The sequence below is a fragment of the Cynocephalus volans genome, chromosome 6, assembly GCF_027409185.1.
Source record: "Cynocephalus volans isolate mCynVol1 chromosome 6, mCynVol1.pri, whole genome shotgun sequence".
Taxonomy (NCBI): Eukaryota; Metazoa; Chordata; class Mammalia; order Dermoptera; family Cynocephalidae; genus Cynocephalus; species Cynocephalus volans.
In genome coordinates this window covers 93094232-93118544 of record NC_084465.1, presented here as the reverse complement: position 1 = coordinate 93118544, position 24313 = coordinate 93094232, and the positions used below count along the sequence as shown (strand labels likewise).

General features: G+C 51.6%; 1 protein-coding gene across 1 annotated transcript in view; it reads right to left on the bottom strand.

The window, feature by feature from the left end:
* The window catches only part of MINDY4 (MINDY lysine 48 deubiquitinase 4), a 111627-nt gene that overhangs the window by 23992 nt on the left and 63322 nt on the right, over positions 1-24313 (bottom strand). The window contains exons 9-13 of the mRNA XM_063099778.1: positions 23207-23295; positions 16475-16576; positions 14805-14868; positions 13602-13667; positions 8213-8280 (exon numbers count right to left, since the gene is read on the bottom strand). Of these exons, the coding sequence (XP_062955848.1) occupies positions 8213-8280; positions 13602-13667; positions 14805-14868; positions 16475-16576; positions 23207-23295 (389 nt within the window). The remainder of the gene's footprint in view (positions 1-8212; positions 8281-13601; positions 13668-14804; positions 14869-16474; positions 16577-23206; positions 23296-24313) is intronic.

Here is a 24313-nt window from a genome sequence, read left to right as displayed (position 1 = left end):
AGAAACAACATTCACAATAATACATTGAACTTTTAGTAGAGAACAGAACTGTGGTTATTAGAGGTGGAAAGGGGGAAGGGGAGGGGGAGAGGGAGAGGAGTTAATGAGAAATTAACAAGAAATTGGTTAACGGACACAAAGAATGATTATGCATTGTAGTGATGAATAAACTAACTATCCTGATTTGACCATCACATGTTGTACACAACTCCTGATAGTCAACTTTGTACCCCACAAATGTGTATAATCAATTATGCTTCAGTTAAAAAAAAAATGGACCAAAAAAAAAAAAAAAAAGCCTCCCCATGTGAATCTGGGCATTTGGCACAGAAGTTTCTGAATAAGAAGGAAAATAATTCTAAGTGGCCTAGAGACATGGTCCCAGTCTACAGTCACAGTATTCACCTAAAATGGATGTCCACAAGGCAAGTCAGTGGCCAGTTCAGCATCTGAACAGCAAGTGACCTTGGGCAAGTCTCCACCTCTCTTTCAGCCTGTGTCTTCATTTATAAAACCAGAGGACTGGAGCAAGGGGTCTCTGGGGTACCTCCTGCGATGTGAACAAGTATGCCCAGCTTGTGACTCTGATACTTAAAACATCAAATCTAAAATCAGCAGTAATTAGCCAGGGAGTACCTGACCAGCCACCCATCCTCCACCTGACCACTAGGGCACTGGGCCTGGAGAAACCATGTCCCACTGGGCCAGCGCCTGCTTGTCCCTCCAAGAGACTCACCCTCAGTCACACTTCCCCCACCCACCTGCAGTGACCTCTGGAGATAACAGACCTCTGGTGAGACTTCTTTTGACTTTAAAAGCAACAGCCATAGTGAAAGGGCAGCTGCAGTACAACCAAGAGAACCTGGGCTCTAAAGTCAGGGAGCCCTGGCTTCCAGTCCAAGAGCTGCCACTTACCGGTTAGTTCCCTCTCTGAGCCTCGGTTTCCCCACTTGCAATATGGGTATCATGCTGCCTCCTCCTATTACAGATTGCTGTGAGAACTGAATGAGATGAACTATATAAAGCATTTGGCATTCAGTAATGTCACTTCCTTTTTCCTACTATAATAACAATAATAACAAAAAACAAAACAATGACTGAGAGGTCAAACATAATTCTTGCAACCTCAACCATTCATATCATGGCCAAGAACTCAGAATAAACCAACCTCCAAATGGTCGAAATGGAGCTGTGAATACCTGAAAAGGGTATGGATACAACGGATATTGATTTTTTTCCCAGGAAGGCTGAGAGGTAGTGGACGATGAGTCAGAACAAGTGAACAATAGGTCCTCTCTACCATCTGTACTGTGTGACCTCCAGCAAATTGCTTTCCATCTCTGAGCCTTAGGTATGTCATCCCCTGATGGGGATAACTATAACCACCTCAAAGCATGGTTGCGATAAGAGACCAGGCCACAAAAAGGCCGTGAAAACTGCAGAGAGCACCACAGGCTAGAGGGGTTGGTGTCGTTTCCATTCTCCAGGCAATGAGAGGACGGGGCTAGGCTGGGGGCTCAAGAGACAGGGGAAGTTGGTGGAAGGCTGTGCAGGATGGAGAAAGAGGAACCTGCCTGAAGGAAGGAAAAGTGGAGGAGCCCAAGCTCCTAAGCAGCTGGCCAGAGCCCTTGCCCCACTGCCTCTAGCCTCACCACCATTCCTTGCTCCCCTGTCCCAGCACCCTCCCTCCCGACCAGCCCTTGTGCAATTGATCCCTGCAAACCCCCACCAGTGGCCTTTCCTACTTTGTTCTTGCTACCTGCCTGTCTCTCACAGCCCTGCTAAATGTCACCTCCTGGATAAAGCAACACCTCCCTCACCCCAGAGACAGAACTGCTCTACTCTCCTCTCTTTGGTCTTCTCCTTTCTAAGGGCACCTGCCAACCGTTCTGGTGCACTGCCTTGCCCCTCCAGGCAGCAAGCACTTTGAGGCCCAGGTTATGTGGTATCCTTCCAGCTCCCAGTGCCTAGCACTGGGCTCTAGGCCCTTGCTGGTACACAGCAAATGGGCCCCTGAATTACACAAGCCTGTCCACACCTATCCAGGTGAAGCTGCATATGCGGAAGGCCCTGGAGACAAGCATGGTGGGTGGTAGCGGGCAGCTCACCCACACAGTTGAGGCTGGCCCAGCACAGAAGACTCTTCCAGAAGGTTAATTACCTCTCCCTCCTCCTGAGGCCTGTCTTCTTTATTTGGACACCTGAGCCCTTCATGGAACAAGGAGATACAGTCCTTGGGTAAGTGGGTAGGCACGGCAGATGCACATGGACCGAGGGTCAGGAGACTTGGTCTGCCTTCTCTGCTGCAGGAGGTGGGCCCCTCCCCGTCAGCCCTCAGGCCCAGTGCCCTTGGGCAGAACTACTGCCTCGCAGCTCACTGGCTGCAACCTGCCACCCCAGCTGCAGGGCTCCTGCTCCGCATATCCTGGATGGGAAGAGTTTAGGCAGAGGCCTGAGAATGCTGACAGGCATCCTATGGACCCTCTGGCTTCAAAACAGCACATCTGGAACCACCATGAACCTGGGATTCTCCACAAGAACAGCCCCATGTTCCTACCCGTGCTCTACAAACCACTGCCTGCCAGATTTAACCTCAGCTGGTGCTGCCTGCCCACGCAGGAACAGGAGGCTTCGTAATCACTTTTCTCCATTTCTGAGAGGAGCCGTAGGGCGTGCAGCTGCTCCTGTCTTCTCTGACATCCCACATTGCTGCTGCTTCCTGACTCCCACCTGTCCCTTTCCCAGCCTGTGTGGTAGGCTCTGTGGGTCATGATGCCTTCTGAGGACATCCCAGTGCTCACACGCCATGATGGCGTAGTCTGGCCCAGGAATAGTGCCCAGCGCCCAGTGGCTGAGGGCCTGAGAAAGGGCTCCCCAGAGCCCCCCGTGCAGGAGGGCCCTCCTGAGAACACAGAGGGATGTAGAGTGAAGAGACAGGAGGGACACCGAGTCCCAAAGCCAGTGTCTAAATTCCTGGATCCAGCCACTCCTGAAGCCTCCAGTTTTGACACAAATAGATAGAAGCTGTTTTCTGCTTATGCTGGCTAGAAATTGAGCTTCTGTTCCTTGCCTTACCAACCAACACTCTTGGGTGGCTCTCCTTTAGGGCCATTTTCACAAAGAAAGGCACTGTTGCATTGCTGCTGTGGCTTCTAATCTCTTGGGTAGAGTTACATAGGGCACCAGAGTCACAGTGGTGTGAGTTCTGCCCAGGGCCGCCCCTCACCCTCAGCACCTACCTTGTGCTGTTCAAAGATTACATCAGCAAACCACAAACCACCACCTCTTGTGGACTCTCAAAATTGCCTTTGGACAGCTGCAGTTGCCACTGTAATGAATGCCAAGGGTCTCCTGGATGAGAAGGCCTTCTCCACAGGCTGTCTCCCTCTCACCCCCAGGGCCTAAGCAAGTGTTGCCCTACTGCGTGTCTGGCCTGTGCTCCACCAAGGAGCCAGAGCACCCGGGAGCTGTGCCACCCAGGCCTGGCTTAGAGCTGGCCCTGACCCCACAGCAGCCTTGGGGCTTTTGAGAGCTCCCTAGGGAAAGGTCTAGCCACGAGGTTTGGAAAGGAGTGGAGCTATGAGAGCATGAAATTCAGCATGAGACTTACTGTAAGCAACTCAAGATCTTAGAAAAGAAAATAAATGACTTGAAATCAAGTGGAAAAAAATCAAACCTCCATAAGGCTTTGCACACAGCCTGGGGTAAACAAACCTCAAAGGCCTATTCTCGACTGTTCTCAAAGGCCTATTTCTCCACTGTGCCTCTAAGGGTAAAACTGTAGGCTGTGCCCAGCTGGGTTGTTATCTACTCATGGCACCCACACCCTAGCTCTGTGCTAGACTAGGAACAGCCCATGGACAGGGGGCATTGCCTTTGGTGCAAGGGCAGCCTCTGGGCCTCGGGAGAGAGCCCTCCAGTGCCCAGGCATGAGTCAGGGAGCTCTCGCCAGGAGGTAGGGGACTGCCATGCCCTGTCTATCACACACTCACAATCACACACACAATCAAGTCATCCTTCCCAAAATCTCAGACAGAACCAACACTCACATCATCTCACACCCAGCTACGGTCTCACACAGCACCGCAACACCACCACAAACGCATCCACGTGTATGCTTGCGTCCATGTGTGCACACACACACTGTATTGTGAAGAACCGGCAGGGGGCAGGGAGGTCCCAGTCCGCCACCCCACTTCTCCCTAGTTGAACAGCATTTGATCTGAGACTCCTCTCTTTGGGCTACCAGGACATGTTTTCAACTGCTCTGAGTAGCAATAGATTGCCCTGAAACGGCATTAAAGGATTCCTCAGCAAAGCTGAATCTAAAGCTTACAGCAGGAAGGCTTGGTGATCATCCGGTCCCAGGGCTTTAAGCTGTGTTTGCAGAGTTGGGGCTTCTCCAAAGAGGGGTTCCAGGGATCATGGCTGGGGAGAAGGTCTCTCTCTCCCCATCTCTGCTGCTCTAGTCAAAGTCATTCTGCTGCATCTGCTTTACACAGTTGTACATAGTAAGCTTTGGAATAAAGTTTACTTGGAAAAAAAGATCAGATTTAGCTTCACTACAAAAAGAGTTTTAAAAGCACTAGCCTGATGCCTTCCTGTTAGAGAAAGAGAACCTAACACAGAGGGTGGGTCAGCCACACAGCTTGTGGGCAGCCGAGCTGAGCTGGGGACAACAAGCGCATGCTTTCCTGTGACTGGTCACCCCACTGGGCTTCCCTGGACAGGCCACATGATGACTGAGCTGGATGACACTTGCACCTGCATGTCCAAATGTTCATAAAGAAAGGCCTTTGCCAATTGCTAGCCCCCGAGGCAGCAGGCAAGGGTGGGTCTCCACAGCCCTGGGGGCATGATCATTGCCCAGCACATGTGAGGGGGAGGGCCACTCCAGGGGCTCCCCTTCTGAAGGCCAGAGAATACCTTCTTTACGGGAGCCCTGGCAAATGCCAGGAAGGCTACGTGTTATATGAAGTAATTTCAGCACCATGGCTGCCCAGGGTATTCTGGGGCAGGGTCAGCTCTGCTCGGACACACGCACCTCTAGCAGCCCATGGGGGCACACAGCAGTCAGGCAACCTTCCCAGGACCAGGTCGGGGGAGCATGGATATGGAGAATCCCCCATAGGCACATAGGCTGCTCAGGCCTGCCCCCTGCCCCATTTGGAGCCTTCATCTAGCTAGAAGTTTTCTCAAACTTAAATCAGAGAGAGTTGGTGTCTTCCCAAGTACCCTCTGAACTGCACACCCCCAAGTCAGGGCTTGGCCCCCACTCACTCCCTCGTGCCCCTTCTAGCAGTGGCCCTCAGTGCTTGAAAAGCACCAGCCAAGGGTGAGCATTGCTGCGGATGGGCCCATCAGGAATTGTGAAACATCCCTGTGGCTGTGTCTACTGAGGTGGCAACATGGCCTCCACTATGGGGTCAGAAAAGACAAGGGGAGAGGCAGAGGCACCTGAGCATGCTGGAATGAGCTCGTGCTGAGCACAGCTTCATCTTGTGGGGTGGGAACTAGCACCCCCATATTACAAAGGAGAAATTCCAGCTCAGAGGAATAAAGTCAGGCCTGAAACCAAGTGTCTTATTGCCAACTTCAGGTCTTTATTTTATTTTATTTTATTTTACTTTATTAAAGATGACCAGTAAGGGGATCTTAACCCTTGACTTGGTGTTATCAGCACCACACTCTCCCAAGTGAGCCACAGGCCAGCCCCTCAAGTTCAGGTCTTTAAAGAGCAAACAAAAGAGCTGGCCTGGGGCCAGACTGCTGCATAAACTTTGGGCAAACTACTCGCCTCCCTGAGACTTGTTTCCTCATCAGAAAAACAGGGACAGGATAGTGGTGCCAACAGCCCATCTCACAGGGTGTTGTGGAGAGTCAACGAGTTCCATGTGCAAAATGTTAAGGCAAAGGGCCTGGCACACAGGAAGCTTCATGAAGGCTGGTTGCTGTTGCTGTTACTGCTGACAAGACTTTCCTCTACATTGTCTTCTTAGGAGAGGGGAAGGGGATCACAGGGACAGGACAAAACCCAGCCCATGCCTGCCAGCTCCAATACTACAGTGCAGCTCTGCTGGGACTTCTAGAAGGCAGAGGCCCAGGAGGTCCTAGGCTGCCCCAGGGGCCTAGGGACCATATGTCTGCAGGATCCATGGAAAGTCCTCAGAGGCCCTAGGGCAACAGCTAGACTGTGTGTCTGTGTGTACATGAGTGTGTCTGTGAGTGCATTATGTGTCTGTGTGTATCCATCTGTGTCTGCATGTATCCGTGTGTCAGTGTACATCTGTGTGTATCTGTGTGTGTGTCTATGTGCATGTGTACATGTGTGTAACTGTGTGTGTGTGTCTTTGTGCCTATGTCTGTGTGTATCCGTGTCTGTGTCTATGTGTATGTCTGTGTATCCATGTGTCTGTATGTGTGTGTCCATGTGTATATCCAAGTGTGTGCGTCTATGTCTGCATCTATCTGTGTCTATGTGTGTGTATATGTCTGTGTGTGTGCGTGCGTGCGTGCGTGCGTGCGTGCATGCGTGCGTGTGTGTGTGTGTGATGGCAGAGCTGTGACTTCAGGCCCATAAGCATGAAGCTGTGCAGGTCCATTGGGGGCAGTCTTCCCCACACCACTGTCCCACAGGTGCCATGGCCTGGGCAGGGGCTGCCTACTGCCTGGCTTGGTTGTATAGTACGGGGACAGGGCAGAAGCAGCCCTAGTCCTCCAGCTCTGCACAACATGAAGCGTGGGATGGACATGGGGCCTTGAAGCCCCTTTCAGAGGGACAGGGCTGCACTCAGGAGCATGCATGTGACAGGATGCCCTCTCCCGGGCTGCTCCTGTGACTACCAAAGCAGAGACCCTCGAGCACGGAGCTCTGGACCCCCAGAACCAGAAGGCCCCCTGCACAGATCGCCAGGCCTGGCCCTCCTGAGAGCACAGCTTCCCCTCAGTGAGAGCCAGAGACCCCACCCAACCCCATTTGCCCAGGGATTAGCAAACCCAGGAGCAAACCCAGGAGCAAATTCAAGCCTGGGAGAAGGCGGTGCAGCTTATGGTCTCCATGCACATGAGCCCACACCAGGAACGAATCATGTCATTATGGAAGGATTAGAAGAAAAATGCCATTAGAAAGTGCTCTGCACACACACGCATTTAATAAGGTCAGTAGCAGCAAGCAGCAGGCAGATCGGCACAAAGCCACAGAGCCCCCGCTGCCCTCCTCCCACCAGCAGCAGAGGCCCCTGGATATGGGGACAGGCCAGCCAGGCCCAGCCAGGGCTCCAGAGCAAAAATCTCCTTCTGCTGCCACCCCCATCCTGTGCACCGCAAGGCTACTGTCCTGCCTCTCCACTTCCCAGGGTCCACCTGCCAAGAGTTGTTCTTGAATATTCCCAACCAAGCACCCCCACAAGGTAATATTCACTACCTCAGATATCCATGCCCTCAGGGCTCTGCCCTCTGCCTGGAAGTGAATGGGGCAATCTACTGTACTTTACAAAGCTATTCATGTGCTATTTATCTGCTCCACTCCCTGGTGACACAATGCCCAGTGACAAATATAAACAAGAGGCCTAGAAAACTCAAAGGGAATGAGCCTCATGGAGGAACTCCAGTTCTGGGGCAGCTCAGGGGGCCACATCTGACCGTCTGATCGGGATACACGAGTTGGAGTCAGGAACCCTGCTGACGGGCCAAGCAAGGAGATTCAAGACAAGCAGCCTTGCCACCCTTCCTGCCTCCAAGGCCTCCTGGACATTAACCTCACCCTTGCAGCAGCAGAATGCTGTGGCCTACAACAAGTCCTTCCTGCCCTGAGCCCTTGGGGGCTCCTGGTCATCCCCTGAGATTCATCCTCAATCGTCCTTCCCCTGCACATGTACCAGAGGAGTCCTCGTGAGTGCTTATGTGTGCACATACTGTGGTCACATGCAAACTCTTTTAGCACAGGGAAGTGTCTCTCAGGCTGTTCCCTGCACACCCCAGCACTCAGGAAGGAAGGCCCTGGAAGGTGGCCCTGGACTGGTGTACACGCAGAATGCAACAGCTCTCTCTCCTCCACCAGCCAGCTCCCCCACTCTGCTGCTTCACTCATCACTTCCACAATGTTCTCTGAGCACTCGCCATGTACCAAGCACTTTTCTGGGCTCTGAGGAGGCAGCACAGCACAGGACAGACTAGCCTGGGCCCCAGAGAGCTGAGTGAGGAAGATACTCACCACTCCATGGACCTGGACAGGACGGCAGACAAGGTGAGCAGGATGCATCCGTAGGGACCCGCCTCGAACTGGAGGAGAGAGAGGAGTGAGCACCCATCCAGTCCTGCACTGCCCTCATCCCGGGGGCCACACCCCAGCGAGCAGCCTGCCTGGCCCTGGAGGTTGCCAGATAGCCCAAGGGCAGATCCCCTAAAGGATGGGGGTACACCAGCCTAAGTGACCATTGGGGCCGAGCGCAGGTGACACAGGGGCCACCACGGAGCACGTCTATAACCTGGGAGTCCTTGAAGCTCCCAAGACAGCAGTGGTGGTAGCAGGCTCCTTTATGAGCATTATCACACAGAACACTCTAACAGACTTGTGTGGTAAGTGCTATTATTACTACCCTCTGTCATATAAGGAACGGAGGAGGCTCAGAAACTGAGCAACTTGCCCAAGTCACACAGCTTATAAGGAGCATGAGGGGATTCCAGGGGGCTCCATCTAATTCCAGATCCCTTACCCCAAAGAACTGTACTGCACTGAAAGAACCAGAGGGTGGGTCTGGAGCATTCAGGATCAGAGTGAGGCGAGGAAGGTGAGCTGTGTGAGTGCATGTCTTTTTTTTACATTTTGATATTTTAAAACTACCTTAAAATATCAAAATTTTGATATTTTGCTCATCGTGGACTTTTTTTGATTAATGTTGATTTTTTTTTTTTTTTTTTTTTTTTGTCTTTTTCGTGACCGGCACTCAGCCAGTGAGTACACCGGCCAGTCCTATATAGGATCCGAACCCGCGGTGGGAGCGTCGCTGTGCTCCCAGCGCCGCACTCTCCCGAGTGCGCCACGGGCTCGGCCCTTAATGTTGATTTTTTTTAAAAATATTGTTTCTGCTGATTTTTGTGGGGGGGTTGGCACCCCCTTAAATTTTGTATCCAAAGCAAGTACCTCACTCTTCTCCCCTGGTCCTGACCCGGGTTTGGAGCCCATGTCCTGGAACCTGCCTGCCAGGGTTTAAATCCTCGTTCTGCCAATCCTAGCTATGTGACACTGACACATTTCTTAACTCCTTTGTCCTCAGTCTTTTCATCTGTAAAACAAGGACAATAATCATAGTAGCCATCCTCACTGGGGCATTGTGAAGATTAAGCGAGTTAATCCTTGCAAAGCCCTTAGAAGAGGACCTGGCATCTGTGTTAGCTGTTTTTATGATACGGGTTTCACACGCCCACCTGCCCAGTGAGTCAGTGGGCCACAGCCTATTGGGATGAGCCATGACACGCCTTTGCTCCTTGGAGAAACACCATCCCCCAGCTGCAAATCAACAAGAAAGCCTTACTCATCCCACTTTGGGGATGATGAACTATGGTGGAAGACACTGCCTAATACAGTAGTCAGTGTTTGTTATGTGTGATCAATTTTTTTTTTTAACTTAAAACCAGAAAAATGCTTGTTTCTCCTGAAAGAGTCAATGAGAATTATATAATTTATCATTTTTCCATGTTTGCCTTGGCTACCAGGAAGCTCAGAGCCAAATATGATGTTCTATTGTGGTAATTATTGTAGCTTATGCTTCTGATAAAATTATCTTTTTTTCCCCTCAAAATATAGTCTTTCTTTTCATTTAGTAACTCAGTCAATCAGTCATTAAATAAAAAAACATTGAGCAAAATTTCTACACCAAGCGGAGGCTCTCTGCTAAGGCTATACTTGTGAATAGGTGGACATGGATATGCCCTCCTGGGGAAATAACTCAGGGAAGAAAGAACAATAAGCAACTTGAAGTGGGTGAGGAAGGGGCTCTGCCATGATGGAAATGCCCTAGAAATACACAAGGGCTTTCTACACAGACTTAGAGTTTGGGGAGGAAGGGAGTGTCAAGGAAGGCCTTCTGCAGGACATGATGTCTAAACAGAAATCCAAGGGACAGGCAGGAAGCAGAAGATAAGGGAATGCTGTTCCAGCAAGAGGAGGAGCATGTGCAAAGGCCCAGAGGCAAGAGAGAGCAAATTTACTATGCTGGAGCACAGAAGAGCCTGAGGACATCTTTTTTTTAACAAGCAACTTCAAGTCTTTTTTCAGAAGTAGAAATGGAATAAATAAATCAACAACAATCGTAAATCAACCTCATCTTAATTCTGTGATTTCAGGCCAGCTACTTCACTTGTGTTCCTACCTTGCATACTCTTCTGGGTTGTGGTGCACATTCCATGAGACAATGTCTGGGGAAGTGCTCTGACAACTGCAAAGAGTAATGTTGATGTCCCCACACACAGAGACAGACCCTGTCATAGCTCTGCTATAGATTTGCATGCCACCTTGGAGAAGCTCTCTTAGTCTCAGTTTCCTCTTCTGCCAAAAGCCTACCTATTCTGTCACAGACTTTCGTTTCACCTTGGAGAAGTCACAAAGCTCTCTTAGTCTCAGTTTCCCTTTCTGGAATGCCTATCTCCTTCTGCCATGGACTCACACATTGTCTGGGGAAGCCACTGCACTTTCTGGGTCTGTTTCTCCTTCTGCCATGCTGCAATGACTACCTATTTGCAGGACCTAGTAAAGCAATAGACACAGAAGCCCATTGTGAGCCCTAACTCTCTATGCAAACATGGGGAACTATTATTACTACTTGTGCCAGCGTTTTCCCCCGTCCTTGGAACACCCTCAAGGAGACCACACCCTGAGCCCTGGATATGCCCTTTTGCAGAGGGTAGGGAGATGAACCCTGCTTGGGGCTTCTTGCCCTTGCCAGAACATAGCTAAATGGTACCAATATTCCATTTTGGTTTTAAAAGCACTTATTAAAATTATCTCATCAGATTCAAACTGTGAAGACATGGGAAGACACAAGGCAATGTACCTGCATGGAAAGGCAAACTTGGGCAGGCAAGTGGGCCAGAAACCAGCTTTGGAGTCCAGAAAAATGTCTGATGCCACTTAGGAAAAAGGGGCAATTCTTTAGCAGAGACCTAAGCCCACCAAGGAACTCCAATGGCAGGCAGGGATGGGGGCATCCCCGAGCTGGCACGAGGCCTGCCAGACACCCTGCCCAGGGGGTGAGTGCTAATGAAAACACAGCAAGGAGGCTATTTATTTTGGGCAGAGATGGTTTGGTGTGCATTTCCAGACCTGGCACGAGGAATCCCTCATAGGCCCAGGCCATGAAAAATGAATTTGGTGAGGGTAGTGCTGAGGCAGCTCAACCACTTCCAGCATAAATATAAATTAAACTGCAGGGGGGAACACTGCCTTCCACAGGGAGAAGAGCCAAATATTGACCACACTCCATGCCAAGGGACCGAGCCAGGCAAGGAGGGGATGGCTTTGAGCCCAAGGTGTTACCAAAAATAGGCGGCCCCTCACCCTGGAGCAGACCCTACCCTCTGAACCCCTTTCATGGCCACTGTCTTGCTTAAGTGTCATGGAAACCCTGGGGAACAGGCTGAGGGGAGCCCCATCTTACAGACAAGGATGCAGAGGCCCTAGAGCAGTGGGAGCCCCCAGGGTCGTCGGTGGGCAGTTACAAGGCCTCAGAACCTTGGGTCATTTAAGTAATCACCCTCCTTTGCCCCCTAAAAGCCTCACTATTAGCTTCTCTTCCCTGGCCTTGGTGGCTCCATGCTCTGCGTTGCCTGACAGTGTGACACATGTGCCCTCAGTCCTGGCCACCCTGCTCAAATCACACACACTGATGCATCAGCCTCTGCTCGTCTCTCAGAGGCTCTGGATATAGTAGTAGGTCTCCTTTCTTCTAATTCAGATTTCTTGGTACTCGATTTGGAAAATATTCTTCCCTGTGTGTTTGAGGTTCTTTTTTGAGAACCATAGTTAGATGGTGAAGAGCCAGAAGTTATCTGATAACTGCTCCATGTTCTATTATCCAAGTGAGGAAACTGAGGCCCAGTGACTTTTCCAAGGCCCCATGTGCCAGAGGAGGTCCCCAGGCCTTTGCTCCAGGCCCTCCTGCCACCCTACATCAGGCGTGACTACGCAGCAAGGCAGGCAGCAAGGCAGACAGCTCACTGGCCTCAGGGAAGGTCCCATGTCCTACCCAAGGGATAGCTGGTGCTGTAAGGGCCAGGACATTTCCCAGGGCTGTGCCCAGACCCTCAGGGTCTTTGGGGAAATGTGCTCAGGGAGGGTATTCTGACAGCAGGAGCCTTAGGCCTGGTCCCATACCCAGCAAGTTTCCCCACCCTCTGGCTCACCACCAAATCCCCAGTGTCTTCCTTGGGGCCTGAAAGGCAAATCCCACACCCAGACGCTGAAGGAAAGACAAAGTGGAGGCTCAGAGATTTGCCTGCACACCAGGAGAGAAGGGCTTAGCACTCACTCTTTCTTTTGATCCTGACACATGGACATCAGAATTGTGAGGCCTTAAAGATGGGGATCTCAGAGGTCAAAGATCTGGCTGTACAGCTCATGCTGTACCCTCCCTCCATAACACTTCCCTCTCATAACTCTCTGTCTGCAACTAATCCATCTCAAGGCTGCCCTTAAATCAGCATGACAATGCGATCATAACACCAACAACAGAAGCTAACAGTCGCCACCAAGAGAGCATCCAGCCAGGTATGTGGTCCTAGGAACTCTGCACAGTGCTCTCAGGCAGGCGCTCTTGTTCAGAGGGGTTAAGTCAGTTCTGAGGTCACAGAGCTACTAGGGGTGTAACCTAGATCCAAAGCCAGGCTGACTGGCTCTAGAGACCATGTTCTTTACCTCTGGAATATGCGATCCCCTCCCCCACAAAGCCAGCAATGCTCCAGCCTGACTCCAAGTTCCGATGTTGCTCTCTGGCCCTGGCCACGATCCACCCATCTCACAGCCAGGACTGAGTGCACAGCTCTTCTCCAGCAGACTGGGTGTTCCAGTGTCCCTGCCTGCACTAGCCCTGCCTCCTCAGGAGTGCCAAGTAAGGTCCTATACCAAGCAGGATCTACATCAACACTGCTTAGCCCTCCAGCCCAGCCCAAGAAGCCACTTCCCTTCACCTTCTGAGATGGTCCTAGGACCCCCTCACTGACAGAGTTCATTACTTCCAGAGGCAGCTGCTTCCATTCGGATGGAGAGAAAACTCTTGTTACCACCATCTAAGAGCAGCTTCCCCTTTGCTCCAACCCCACCCCGTGCCTGCTCTGCTTTCTGCAGCCCCAGCTGTGGCTACTCCCCATGCCTTTATCCGTGACCAGCCCCCAAGGATGCTATGCCAGAGATGGGATCCCCTTCCCCAAGCCCACTCTTCTCCAGTCTAAATCACCCTGTTGTCCTCTGCCCCACCACCAGCATTGGCTCCTGCCAGCTTCTCTGCCACCCCAGAGAGGAGGACAGCTCCAGTTCACCAGCGTCTCTTCCACAATGAAATTAGGAGGCTTAACAGTGCACATGCTACAAAACAAACCATCGTTCATACCTGATGAATGCTTTGCTGAAGAAAAGTCACCAGGTCCTCATGGCAGGTCACACTGTGGAGTATGAGCTGAGAAGAAATGAACACACAGGGTCAGCCATCCGAGCCCCAGAGGCTGGTGCCTCATCCTGGACTAGCTTCTATGGCACTGGTTTCAGGAGCTACAAACCCCACTTGGGAACATCCCTGAGTCAGAGTTAAGAGGCACACTCCTGAAGCCATCTATCTAAAGGCTGGCCCAACACAGCTGGAGCCTCGAGGGTTAAGTCTGCCTTGTAGCAGCCCCAGGCCTGCCTTAGAGACCCCAGGATTCCAGACTTCACAGGATTAAAGCAAAGGGCCCAGCATCACGCATGGCCCTGATGGGGGAGGGCTGCACCCCTGCGGTTAGTCCCTGATATCTGAACAGAGGCTGGGGGAGAGGGGGAATGGGGCAGGCACCACACCAAGTCACAGTAGCCAGGCCAGGTCAAAACCCACCAGGCTGCATCCTGAATTTAATAGGAAGCAGCAGTTATGAACTCCTCTGCTTTCTCAGCTCGTCCAGAAAAAAACACTTTTAGAACATGCAACAATGTTAGACCCCTAATTAGGGTCCCAGGGCCACATATGCCCAAACATAGGTCAAATGAAACAAATTAGTTAAAACAAAATCTCCATTAAAGAAGTGGCTAGTTTTTTAAAAACCTAACTATTTTCATATTTTCAAAAATATAATAATGTACAGCTCTCTCATTTTTTCCCTCATTTTGTATTACTTGGATCTGGCTTTATGGTTGGGGCTCCATGCTGTCCAACTTCCTCCCACTTTCCAACTTCCTCTCCCTCTCCATACTACGCCCCACCCCACCACCCTCCCATAATACTCCTGAGGGAGACATTAAAGGAACATGAAGAGGGACACAGAGAAGGTTGGGGCTTAGTCAAAGGTATTATGGACAGACTGCTGGTGGAACTTCAGCTCTGTATGCCCTCAAGGTGACAGGGGCCAGGTGGCCTTTTGGCCATAAAGCCAGCTCTGGCAAGAGCCCACCCCCAAAGCCACCCCACCTTCGCCCATGCCCAAATCTCAGGGCAAGGATTCTGTGGGCCTGGGCTGTAGCGAGGGCCGGCCCAAGCCCAGCTGGGGAAAGATTTACTTATAGGAAAGGAGACAGTCCCCAAACAAAGCCAAAGTTTGCGTGCTAATTTTCCAGAAAGCCGTACTGTTTCTAAGACGCCATCTGCTTTGTATTTCCCTGTTGGATAGAACTGCTGTGTTCCCGAAGCCCTAAAAAGGAAAAGAAGGTGCATGAGTCCTCCATCGGAGAGAAGACGTGCCCTCCAGCCAGGCGAAACCACATGTGTCATTAAATGAGGTCAAATAAAAAGGTGGCTCCAGAGAAAAGAATAGAGCCAAGGGTTTCTTGTTTTTCCTGCTTTGAACTCACCCACCAGGCTGGGTCCAGAGAATGCTACCAGCAGGACAAAAAGGGAATGGAAAAAAGACAGCAGAGGGGGAGTTTGGAATGGCAAACCCCAGCCCTGGCAGTAGGAAGTCTGACGCTCACCCACAACTGACAAACGTATTTCCAGACTGAGGATGTAGACTTGCCCGTCATTTTCATTGACGTGAGGAATTCTGGCCTCTGTCTTTTCTGGGGCTCCCCACTGTTACCTCCTCAGCATCTTAGACACAGCACCTGCTGGTGTGCAGCCCAATGAGGCATGCGATAGGAGTAGGGTTTGGGGTGGGGGCCCACTGTGCCATTAGCAGCTGTGTGGCCTTGGACCAGCCACTATCCCTCTCTGAGCCTCTATTTCCTCGTCTGTAAAATAGGGAGAAACTGAATTCCTGCCCCATCTGCTCACTGAGCTGCCAGGCAGATTTTTGAGGGCTGGGCTTAATAAGTTAACTGGAGCATAGGTACCAATGACAAGTAACAGCAACAACAATGAAAATGCTAGTACTCCCTAACACTTACATTGTGCTTCGTATGTACCGGACATTTTCTTAAACACTTCACATTTATTATCATTTATCATCTTTTTATATTATAAATTATTTAAACTGATAAATACTATTATATTTATTACATATCATTTCTTTATATTGACTCATTCAGTTCTCACAACCACCCTATTAAGTAATCATTATTATCTTTCCAATTTCCCAGATGAGTAAACAGATGAGGCACAGAGAGGTTAAGTCACTTGCTCAAGGTCATACAGCCAATAAGCAATAGCACTGGAAGTCCGTGTCTGAGAGTCCCTTCTCTGAAGCACTATGCTATAGTGACCAATGTGGCCCCCAGAGTGTGGTCGTTGGCCCCAAAATTTAGTCCTTTACTAAGGCTGAGCCTCACAGCTGGGACAAAGTGATGCTTCCACTCTGATGGTCAGACTGAAGAGCTAGCAACCCACTCATGTCAATCACATGGGGTGGGATGGCGTCTTCACAGCAATGGGATCCAGGGCCTGGGCTCCAGCTTACCTCTGAGTCTCCTCCTCAACGGAAGAGGGAGTCAAGGGACAAAGAAAGTGGGAGCACACTTTGGGGATGGGGAGGAGGGATACAAATCTGTGGTGTCACAACTGGGCCAACCTGAGGGGCTATTTTCCAAAGCCTCCAGATCAGGGAAATAGAAAGGAGAGCTGGCTGCTGGTGTCAGAGGTTTTCTCAGAGGGGTTCACCCAGAGCTACCCAAGGAGGAAGACAGGGCAGACACGGCCACGCCTTCTGAAGGCTCACCCTGGCATGTGACACTAGGAGAGGCACTGGAAGGATGCACAGCCATGGTCCCTATGCCCAAGGACAGGACAGCACACAGCCAGCTTGCCTGCAGCTGTGCTGGCAGAGGTTGAGCTGTAGCGACACAGCCCTCAGAAACACTTACAGTGCGACCACAGCTCTCTCTCGACCCCCAGCCCGCCACACAATGTCTGCGATGGCTAGGGCAAGGCAGCAGGTCCTGCGGGCATCTGAAGGCTGCAGCTGCCTGAGAATGAGAAAGGTAATGTGTTTATGCTCACGGGGACACAAGGCAAGATGGCACAGCCCCTTCTGCAGGTGGCCTAGCCTTTCCTCTGCCCACCAGAGGGGCCACTTGCAGCCCAGGGACTCCACAGCAGAGCTTGAGGAGGAGGGACCTCTGCAGATGAGGGTCAATGAGTGGCCTGGAGGGAGGGGCCCTGGTAGAGCTGGAGGAGGAGAGAGATAAGGGGACCCTAGAGGCTTGGCAGGGCCCAGATTTGTGTATTAAGAAAAGACTGTGAGTTCTGACCGAGTCCAGGAAGCCAAGCCATGCATGCTCGGGCGTGCTCCGAAACTGCTGCCCTCGCAGGCAAACACAAGGCACTGCCCTGGCCTGGCCAGTCCCTATATGGGGCCCCCAGAGACAGTGGCTTGCACAGGCAACTGCTCTTTATTCCCACCAGCTGACAAGAGGAGACACAAGTGTGTGCGAGGGGACAGCAATCTGCCTTGCTAGATACGCGGACAAGGGGCATGGGGATGAGAGAGAGGAAGGATTCAGGATGAGCCTGTGTTTCTAGACAGAAATAAGAAACGTGGATGGGGGGAGCTGCTGGAGGTGGAAGATGACGAGCTGCACTTCAGACTTGCTGAGTTTGAGGCGTGCGGGGACCCCCAGGTAAAGCTTCTGGACACATCAAAAGCCCAGGAGAGTGGTCAGGGCTGGGTATAGATTTCCCAGAGAGAGGATGAGGAAGAGCCAAGGCAGCAGCCGAGGATGGAAGCTTGTGGAGGGGGAAGGGTCAAAGAGTTGGGGACCAAGGAGACAGGGCCGTGACACCGTCTTATGAGCAGAAGAGTTTCAAGAAGGATGGGCAGTCAGCACTGTCAGAAATGGCGGTGGGCTCTCTTACGATGAACACGATGAGCACGGTAGCCTAGCCGAGAGGTCCCTGGCACATGAAGCACAGGTGGGAGGGAGGGAGACCACCGGAGAGAGACTTCTCTTCCCACTTACCATTTCCAGGGCTGCTCAGAGCCATACTTCCTGCCTTCCCCTGGATTCTGCGGTTTTTTCCTAAGTTCGTACAGAAGCTAGCTTGAGTGGGTCTCCCTTCCTAACAAACAAAAGGTCTTGAAGACCCAGCGGGGGCTCAAAGGAATGCAAAGGGGGTTTCCATGCTTTCAGTCACCAATTAATACCTGAGCTCCATGCTGAGCTGGAGAGGGTGGGGTGGACAATACCAGAGTTTGTCTCTCCTCTCCAAACAGAAGAAGGGAAATCAGGAGGCCAGGACACAGCCCACCATGGCGGGCAGCCTATGGTCACTGCCCAGTCACTGCCCGGGGCCTGCGAAACAAGAGTCAGCCATCTACACCCAGGCTGTTATGGTCCAATTCCTTTCAAATGAGAGGCAATACGAAACAGCAGTCCCTCAATTTCCTCACGTGTCCACTGGCAATGACAACTGCACATCCTTCACAGCACTGGGAGCTGTGACGTTTGTAAGGCCCGTGGCCAGTGTCTGGCACATGGGGAATGTTTGATTAATGGTACCTATCACTATTGTCTTTATAAAAACATCACATCTCCACTTAGGCCATGGCAACAGGAAGGTGGACTCCTAACATCTGATGTGAAAGCCACACCAACTCCCTGACACTGGAAATCCTTCAAACCCAATGAGATGAGCAACAAGCACTCAAGCACTTAAGAAAATAAAACAGCAGACAGCCTGATACTTCTTCAGGCTCAGGAAGCCCGTCGTGTTCCTCAGAGGAAATAGTTACCATGCTCTCGCCAAACCGGACGGCCCGCGCTGTTAGGAGCACTGGCCCAGGTCACCATTAACTATGAAAACAATGTTGAGAAAACACTGCTCCAGGTTTCAGGAGAGGCCATGCCAAGGACTTAGGGGTGGCTGGAAAGCAGAGCTTGTCAAAGAGAAAGGATTTGATGTTTACCTGTGGATTTAGAACCCACAAATGTGGATTCCGTCAACCCTCACAGCTCCTGTTACCTGCCCTGCCCCATCCAAATGATGGCCACATCCTGGCAATTGCACAGACTCCTCCCACCCTCAGCTGAGCTGCTGCAGCTGTGCCCACCAGCATCCTTGCTCCACCTTGCCCCTTCTCCAATCCCCATTGTACATGCTCATGGCGGGTGGGGTAGGGAGGCCTCTTCCTACAAAACAGGTGTGACCAGTACTCCCTGATTAAAGCCCTTAAGATGGGTAGTAGCTGTGCAAAATTATGCCCGGATCCAATACTCTGCCTAGAACATCTATGCTGGAAAACCTCCTCCGTATCTGGAACTAAGGAGACCCCTTTCAAACAGTGTTCTACGCTAACTCACTGAATCAGGTGACACCAGTTGGAAGCTTCTCAGTGTAACGATAATGAAGATTTTGAAAGCCCACATTACTGAGTCCTTACATGTGCCAGGCACTGTTACAAGCACTTTACATGTACTATTTCATCAAATCATTAAAACAACCCTATGAGGGAGGGGCTATTATTATCCTCTTTTAAAAATGGGGAAACTGGCACAGAGCTCAAGTAGTTTATCCAAGGCCACACAGTCAGGAAAAATTGGAAAAAGTAGACATTGGGGAGGGAAAGAGAGCGTGGGGAGGTAGAACCAAGTGTCTTGGGCACTTGGTTTTAGTAACCAACACCCCTTTGCCTTCAGTGCTATCTTTCTGGCCCTGGGCAACACAATCAAGAGCTCATGCTCCCTGATCTTCCAGGCTCTGCTCACAGCCCCCTGAACATCCATCTCATTCTTCTCACTGGCTTCCCTTTAGTGACTTCCAGTCTCTCCATCCTTCCCTGGGCCTTCTCCATCTTTCTCTTTTGAGATACAGCTTTCCAGAAAACACAGTAGAGTTGGGAAATGTGCAGCAGTCAGGCAGTTAAGAGGCCTGGGTTTGATTCCTGGCTCACAGGCTTGGGGAAGCCCCTTGTCCTCCCTGGCCCTTACTTCCCCCCATAAATGTGGGCACTGGGTCAAATGCCCCGAGCCCTCATTCTAGCCTCGTCATCCTGTCATTTCATCTGCCCCAGAACAGACAGAGCTGTGGGCACGTGAGCGCCTGTGCCCACAGATGGCCACAGAGGAAGGAGGTGGTATGCCCGAGTCTCCCAGACTCTACCTCCAGCAGGTGCAAGACCTGGGTGACCATGAAGGCCCTGCACTGCCTCTCCAGTCAGATATATCTCTGTCAGACTCCTACCAGGAACCTGGTGCCTGTCCAGGCTCTTAATCCCAGAGAAGTTTCTTTAACAGTCAAATTTCTCACAGGAGAAGTGCAGGATGAAGACATTTGTCCAGGGATGGGGGTGGGCCTGGGGAAATAATACATCCTGCTTTTGCAGAACTTACCCAAGTGTTCTAAATTAAAGAGATGTTTTTCTCCTGCTCTCACAATAGTCTCACCTGTCCAATCGGACATACCCACACAGACTGAGTCCATAGAAAACTCAGGGGAGAGCTGGCGAGAGAGTGGAGCCTGGCTGTCCTCCTTTCTTTTCCCTCTCAGGGTCCAAAGCTTCCAGCCAGGGCTGGGTGCCCTGGGGGCCAAGAGACCTGGGTTCCAAGCCTTGTTCTGCTGTCAGTGTCCAGAGGGGCTTCAGGAAAGTTCCCCTCCTTTTCTGGATCTTGAGTTCCCCAATTTCAGAAGGGCAGTGCGGTGAGATAGTACCTTCCCTGGCTCTCAGACCCATACCAGCCTCCGAGGGCCCTTCCTGGTCGCTGGCTCCCCCAGCCTGAGATGGGTGAGAGCTCATCATCTCTCCCAAGAGCCAAGCCGGCACAAGCCCTCCCTAAGTGGAAAAACACCACATCCTGCGCCTGGCTCTGTCCTTCCCGACTGAGGAGCAGCCGGCCCGATGGAATGAGTCTTGATGAAGCCAGACAGTGCTGCAGAAAAAACACCAGCCCTGCCAAGAAGCCTTTATTTCAGCATGACTTCCCTGAAGAGTGCCATCCCATCCTCCATTCTGCTTTCACAGAACTATTTCCCCATAGACAGTCATCGGGGGGAGACTGAGGAGGGTCTTGGGGCTGGGCCTGCAGACCCAGCATGCAGGAAGCAAGTGCAGGGCCAGCACAGAGGTAGTGCAAAAATCAGTCCATCCTGGAACCAGGTTAAAATATTCCATCTGCAGTTGGGAAGCCATACACAACTTCCCCCGAGAAGTCCAAAAGTAATGCTGAAGGGCACTGGGCAGAAAAGGGTTATGAGACTTTTCCCACAAGGGCCAGGGCCGCAGCTCAAGCCAGGCAGCTGGCAGCCCCCAGACCCCTCTGGCAGCCAGACCCTGCCCCCCCAGATGCTGCCCTGGCCACTCCAGGCAATCCTCTGCCCCTGCCCTCAGGCCTCCGCACATCTTGTTCTCTTTACTGAAATACCATTCCACCTCCCCACCCTGCTCATCTGGACCTCATTCATTTGTCCATGTGTTCATTCACCAAGAATTCCAACAGCCTCTCCTGTGGCCCAGGCACTGGGCTGCATGCCAGCGACACGCTGTGAACCAGGAAGCCCAGGAAAGTCCCTGCTTTCATGGAGCTTGTGTTCTGGGGACAGAAGAGACATGGACAGGTAGCTACATCTATGAACAAGAGTACCAGTTAGTGGGGGAGTTATTAGAGGCAGGGCCGGGGTTCATCTGAACTAGAAGGATCAGGGAAGGCCTCCCTCCATGAAGACATGGCCTCTGTGCAGTGAGAGGAACCTGCAGGCAAAGCACCTGAGCACGCAGGGCCTGTGCACCCAGAAGACAGCTTGAGGGTACCTGCTGGGAAGTGGAAAAATATTGAGGGGGGAAAAAGAGTGTGCAAGAATGTGTGTGAAGGGGACTCAAGGGTCTGTCCATCCTTCAGATCTCAGTGACATTAAAATGTCACCCCTCCAGGAAGCCTGCCCTGACCCCTGCACATCCATTTGTCTGGCTCTGCTGTTCAATTGCAGGTGCCGTGAGGGCAGGGCCACATCTGTCTTGTTCCACCCGAATCTCTGCCGAGCAGCCCCTGATGAGTGTGCTCTGTGTACTGTTCTTCAGTGCAAGGGAGGAAGGTAGGCGAGTGGGTGCACCTGTGTCAGAGAGGGTCCCTGCACCCTTTGAGGGAAGCTAGGGGTCCCTCACTTAGCACATTCTACCCAGTCAGGAGCGTTCCTGGGCACGGAGAACTGTGTTGGCTTCACAGGGAGAGCTGATAGCAGGGTCTCTGCCCATGACTTTAAACTCAAACCTCCCACATTTTGCTGGGCCGAACTCCCAGAGCAGGCAGTGGGGAATGATCATGTACAGACAAAAGCAACTGTGGATGGACCCAGGTGGGCAGCAAAGAGAAGAACAAGGACATGGGGAGACCTTGCTATGGAAATGTTATGTTGCTGTGCTTACAGCTAACATATTTCGGTTTGAGAAGAAATGCCTTATTATTTTATAAAACTATTAGAAAAATTGTAAGATGCCAAGCATGAAAAGCTACCCTCACTTGGGCCCTGCCTAAGGCAAAATCATCTTTACTTATAAAATGTGTTTCATTTGAGTACTGAGCTTGGCTAGAGTCTCTCCCAGGAATCTGAACGTAAATAAAAGAGGAAGGAGCCTTACTGTCTTGATAACACCTAAGCTTTTTTCAAAAGACTCTGAAATGCTTATTTCAAAGAACAAGTGGCTTTTGATAACATTCAGGAACTGGCAAAGTTAAGTTCTGGTTTTAGAATCCATTGAACTACAACTTTGGGTAGGAGCATGGGAGCACCTACTGGGCAAGAGCAGGAGGATTCTTCTGGAGCACTGGAAATACTTTCTTTCTTGATCTAGGTGATGAGTTCATGAGTGTGATTTCGTGAGGATTCATTGAATTGTGCACTATTCTGTATGTATATTTCAACTAAAAAAGAAGGGAAAAAAAAGAACCAGTGCCAGAAGTTCTGTAGCTCCGAGGGTGACTCAGCACAAGTGGGTCACTGGGCATGTGGGGGGGGCAGAGGTAAAAAGGTGCCTCCTTGAGGAGGTCTTGCTGGCCTCCAGCCCCAGCCAGCACCTGGCCATCCTCACTGGGCATTTCTGGAGAGAAGAATATATCTTCCTCTTCCCTGATCACTCATGCCTGCACAGAACGTTCCAGGGATGTGTGCTGAATGAATTAGAATGAGGATGCAGTGCCCATGTGCAAACACTTAATGTGTGAAATGGAAAAGGAATGGCCCAGGGAGTGGAAGCAACGTGCTGCGGGGCCGGCTGGAATGTGTGGTTTCGGCTGTTGGCAGAGGTGGGGTGGCGTGGGGAGGGTGGGGAGAGCTGGACTCAGCCAGAGGGTCAGCAGGGCGATGTAGGTGTGGAGGGAGTCAGGGCCTTCTGAGGCGGGGGTGGGCCTGGTTGCGACACCGTTCCAGCAGCCCCTCACAATGTGGAACACCGCTGACCCACCTTCCCTGCTTTTAGAAACGGATGCACACGAGTCCATTTCACACCGGCCAGCACAGGCCCTGTTAGCCAGCTGCTGTTACCCTTTCCTCTTGACCTCCACAAGACGGGAAATATCAGAGAACACACATGTTTCCGTGCTTGATTTTTCTGGACTCTGGAGAAGCCTTGGGAAAAGAAGATATTGCCAGAAGGAGCACTGACTTACCGAGCGCAGTCGGCTCTGCTATCTCCTTCAAACAGAAGTTTCTGTAGGACACAGCCTTGCACCGCTGCCAGAACCCCACAGGGGCCACCCTGCAAAGATTGACAGGCATTATGGCCAGTGAGAACTGGCCCAGGGCAGAGCTCTCTGCTCCACCCACAGGTTACTGAGCATGAGCCCCGCTGCAAGGTTCCCTGGGAAACAGGGGTCTCTGACATGGCAACTGATTCTAGAATGTGCTTGCCCTGAGTCACAGAGAGGGGGTGACAAAGCCCAAGTGCCCCCCCAGAGGATGGGGGGAGTCTGCAATGTGTCACAGGAGGAAAGTGATAGCTCACAGACAGTAGGTGTGAAGCCAGGGATGTCTCCATAGGTTTCCCGTCATCCAGGAAAAGTTTTCATGTCCATAGGCTGAGGATGTCAATCATTTACCCAGCCTTTGAGGCCCATCCTAAAGGCCTCCTCCTCCAGGAAGCCTTCCCTGACCATCTCAGCTGGCAGTGAGCCCCTTCAGCAGCCTCTGCTTATGTGAGCTTCTTCTGCCCAGCTTATGGACTGCATGGGCACCCCTTTATATGTGTCTTGTCCCCTCCCACCTTGTAGTGCAAAGGCTCTTTGAGGAACTCATCCCTATATGCATCAGGGGGCTTAGCACAGGGCCTGGCCCCCAGGACATGTCGGCAAAAGCCAATGCATCCCTATCCAGGTTCAAGAACTGTCAGAGCAGCAGGCTGGGGGCACCTTGAAGTGGGGGTGCAAGAAGATGGGCTGAGGTTGGCCACATGAGGGAGAGGCAGAATCTGGTGGCTCTGGGGCTCTTCCTCAGGCAGTGTGGGGGAGGCGGGATCCTGGGGCTTGAGAAACAGAACATCGTTGAGCTGCCCTGATCCATCTGATGATTCTTCACTCCTGGATTTAGAGTTTCTTCTGGCCCTTAATGAGTATATCTTGGGAAATGTGCATAGCCACGTTCAAAGCCTGCCACCATCTACCTGCATTCCCCTGGCTCCTATGACACTTTCTCTTCATGCACCTGCTCCACACACTTGACACCTGTGCCTTCTCCTGCAGCCTCTAGATTTCATCCAGCTTCCTCTTCATGCTGCCGCC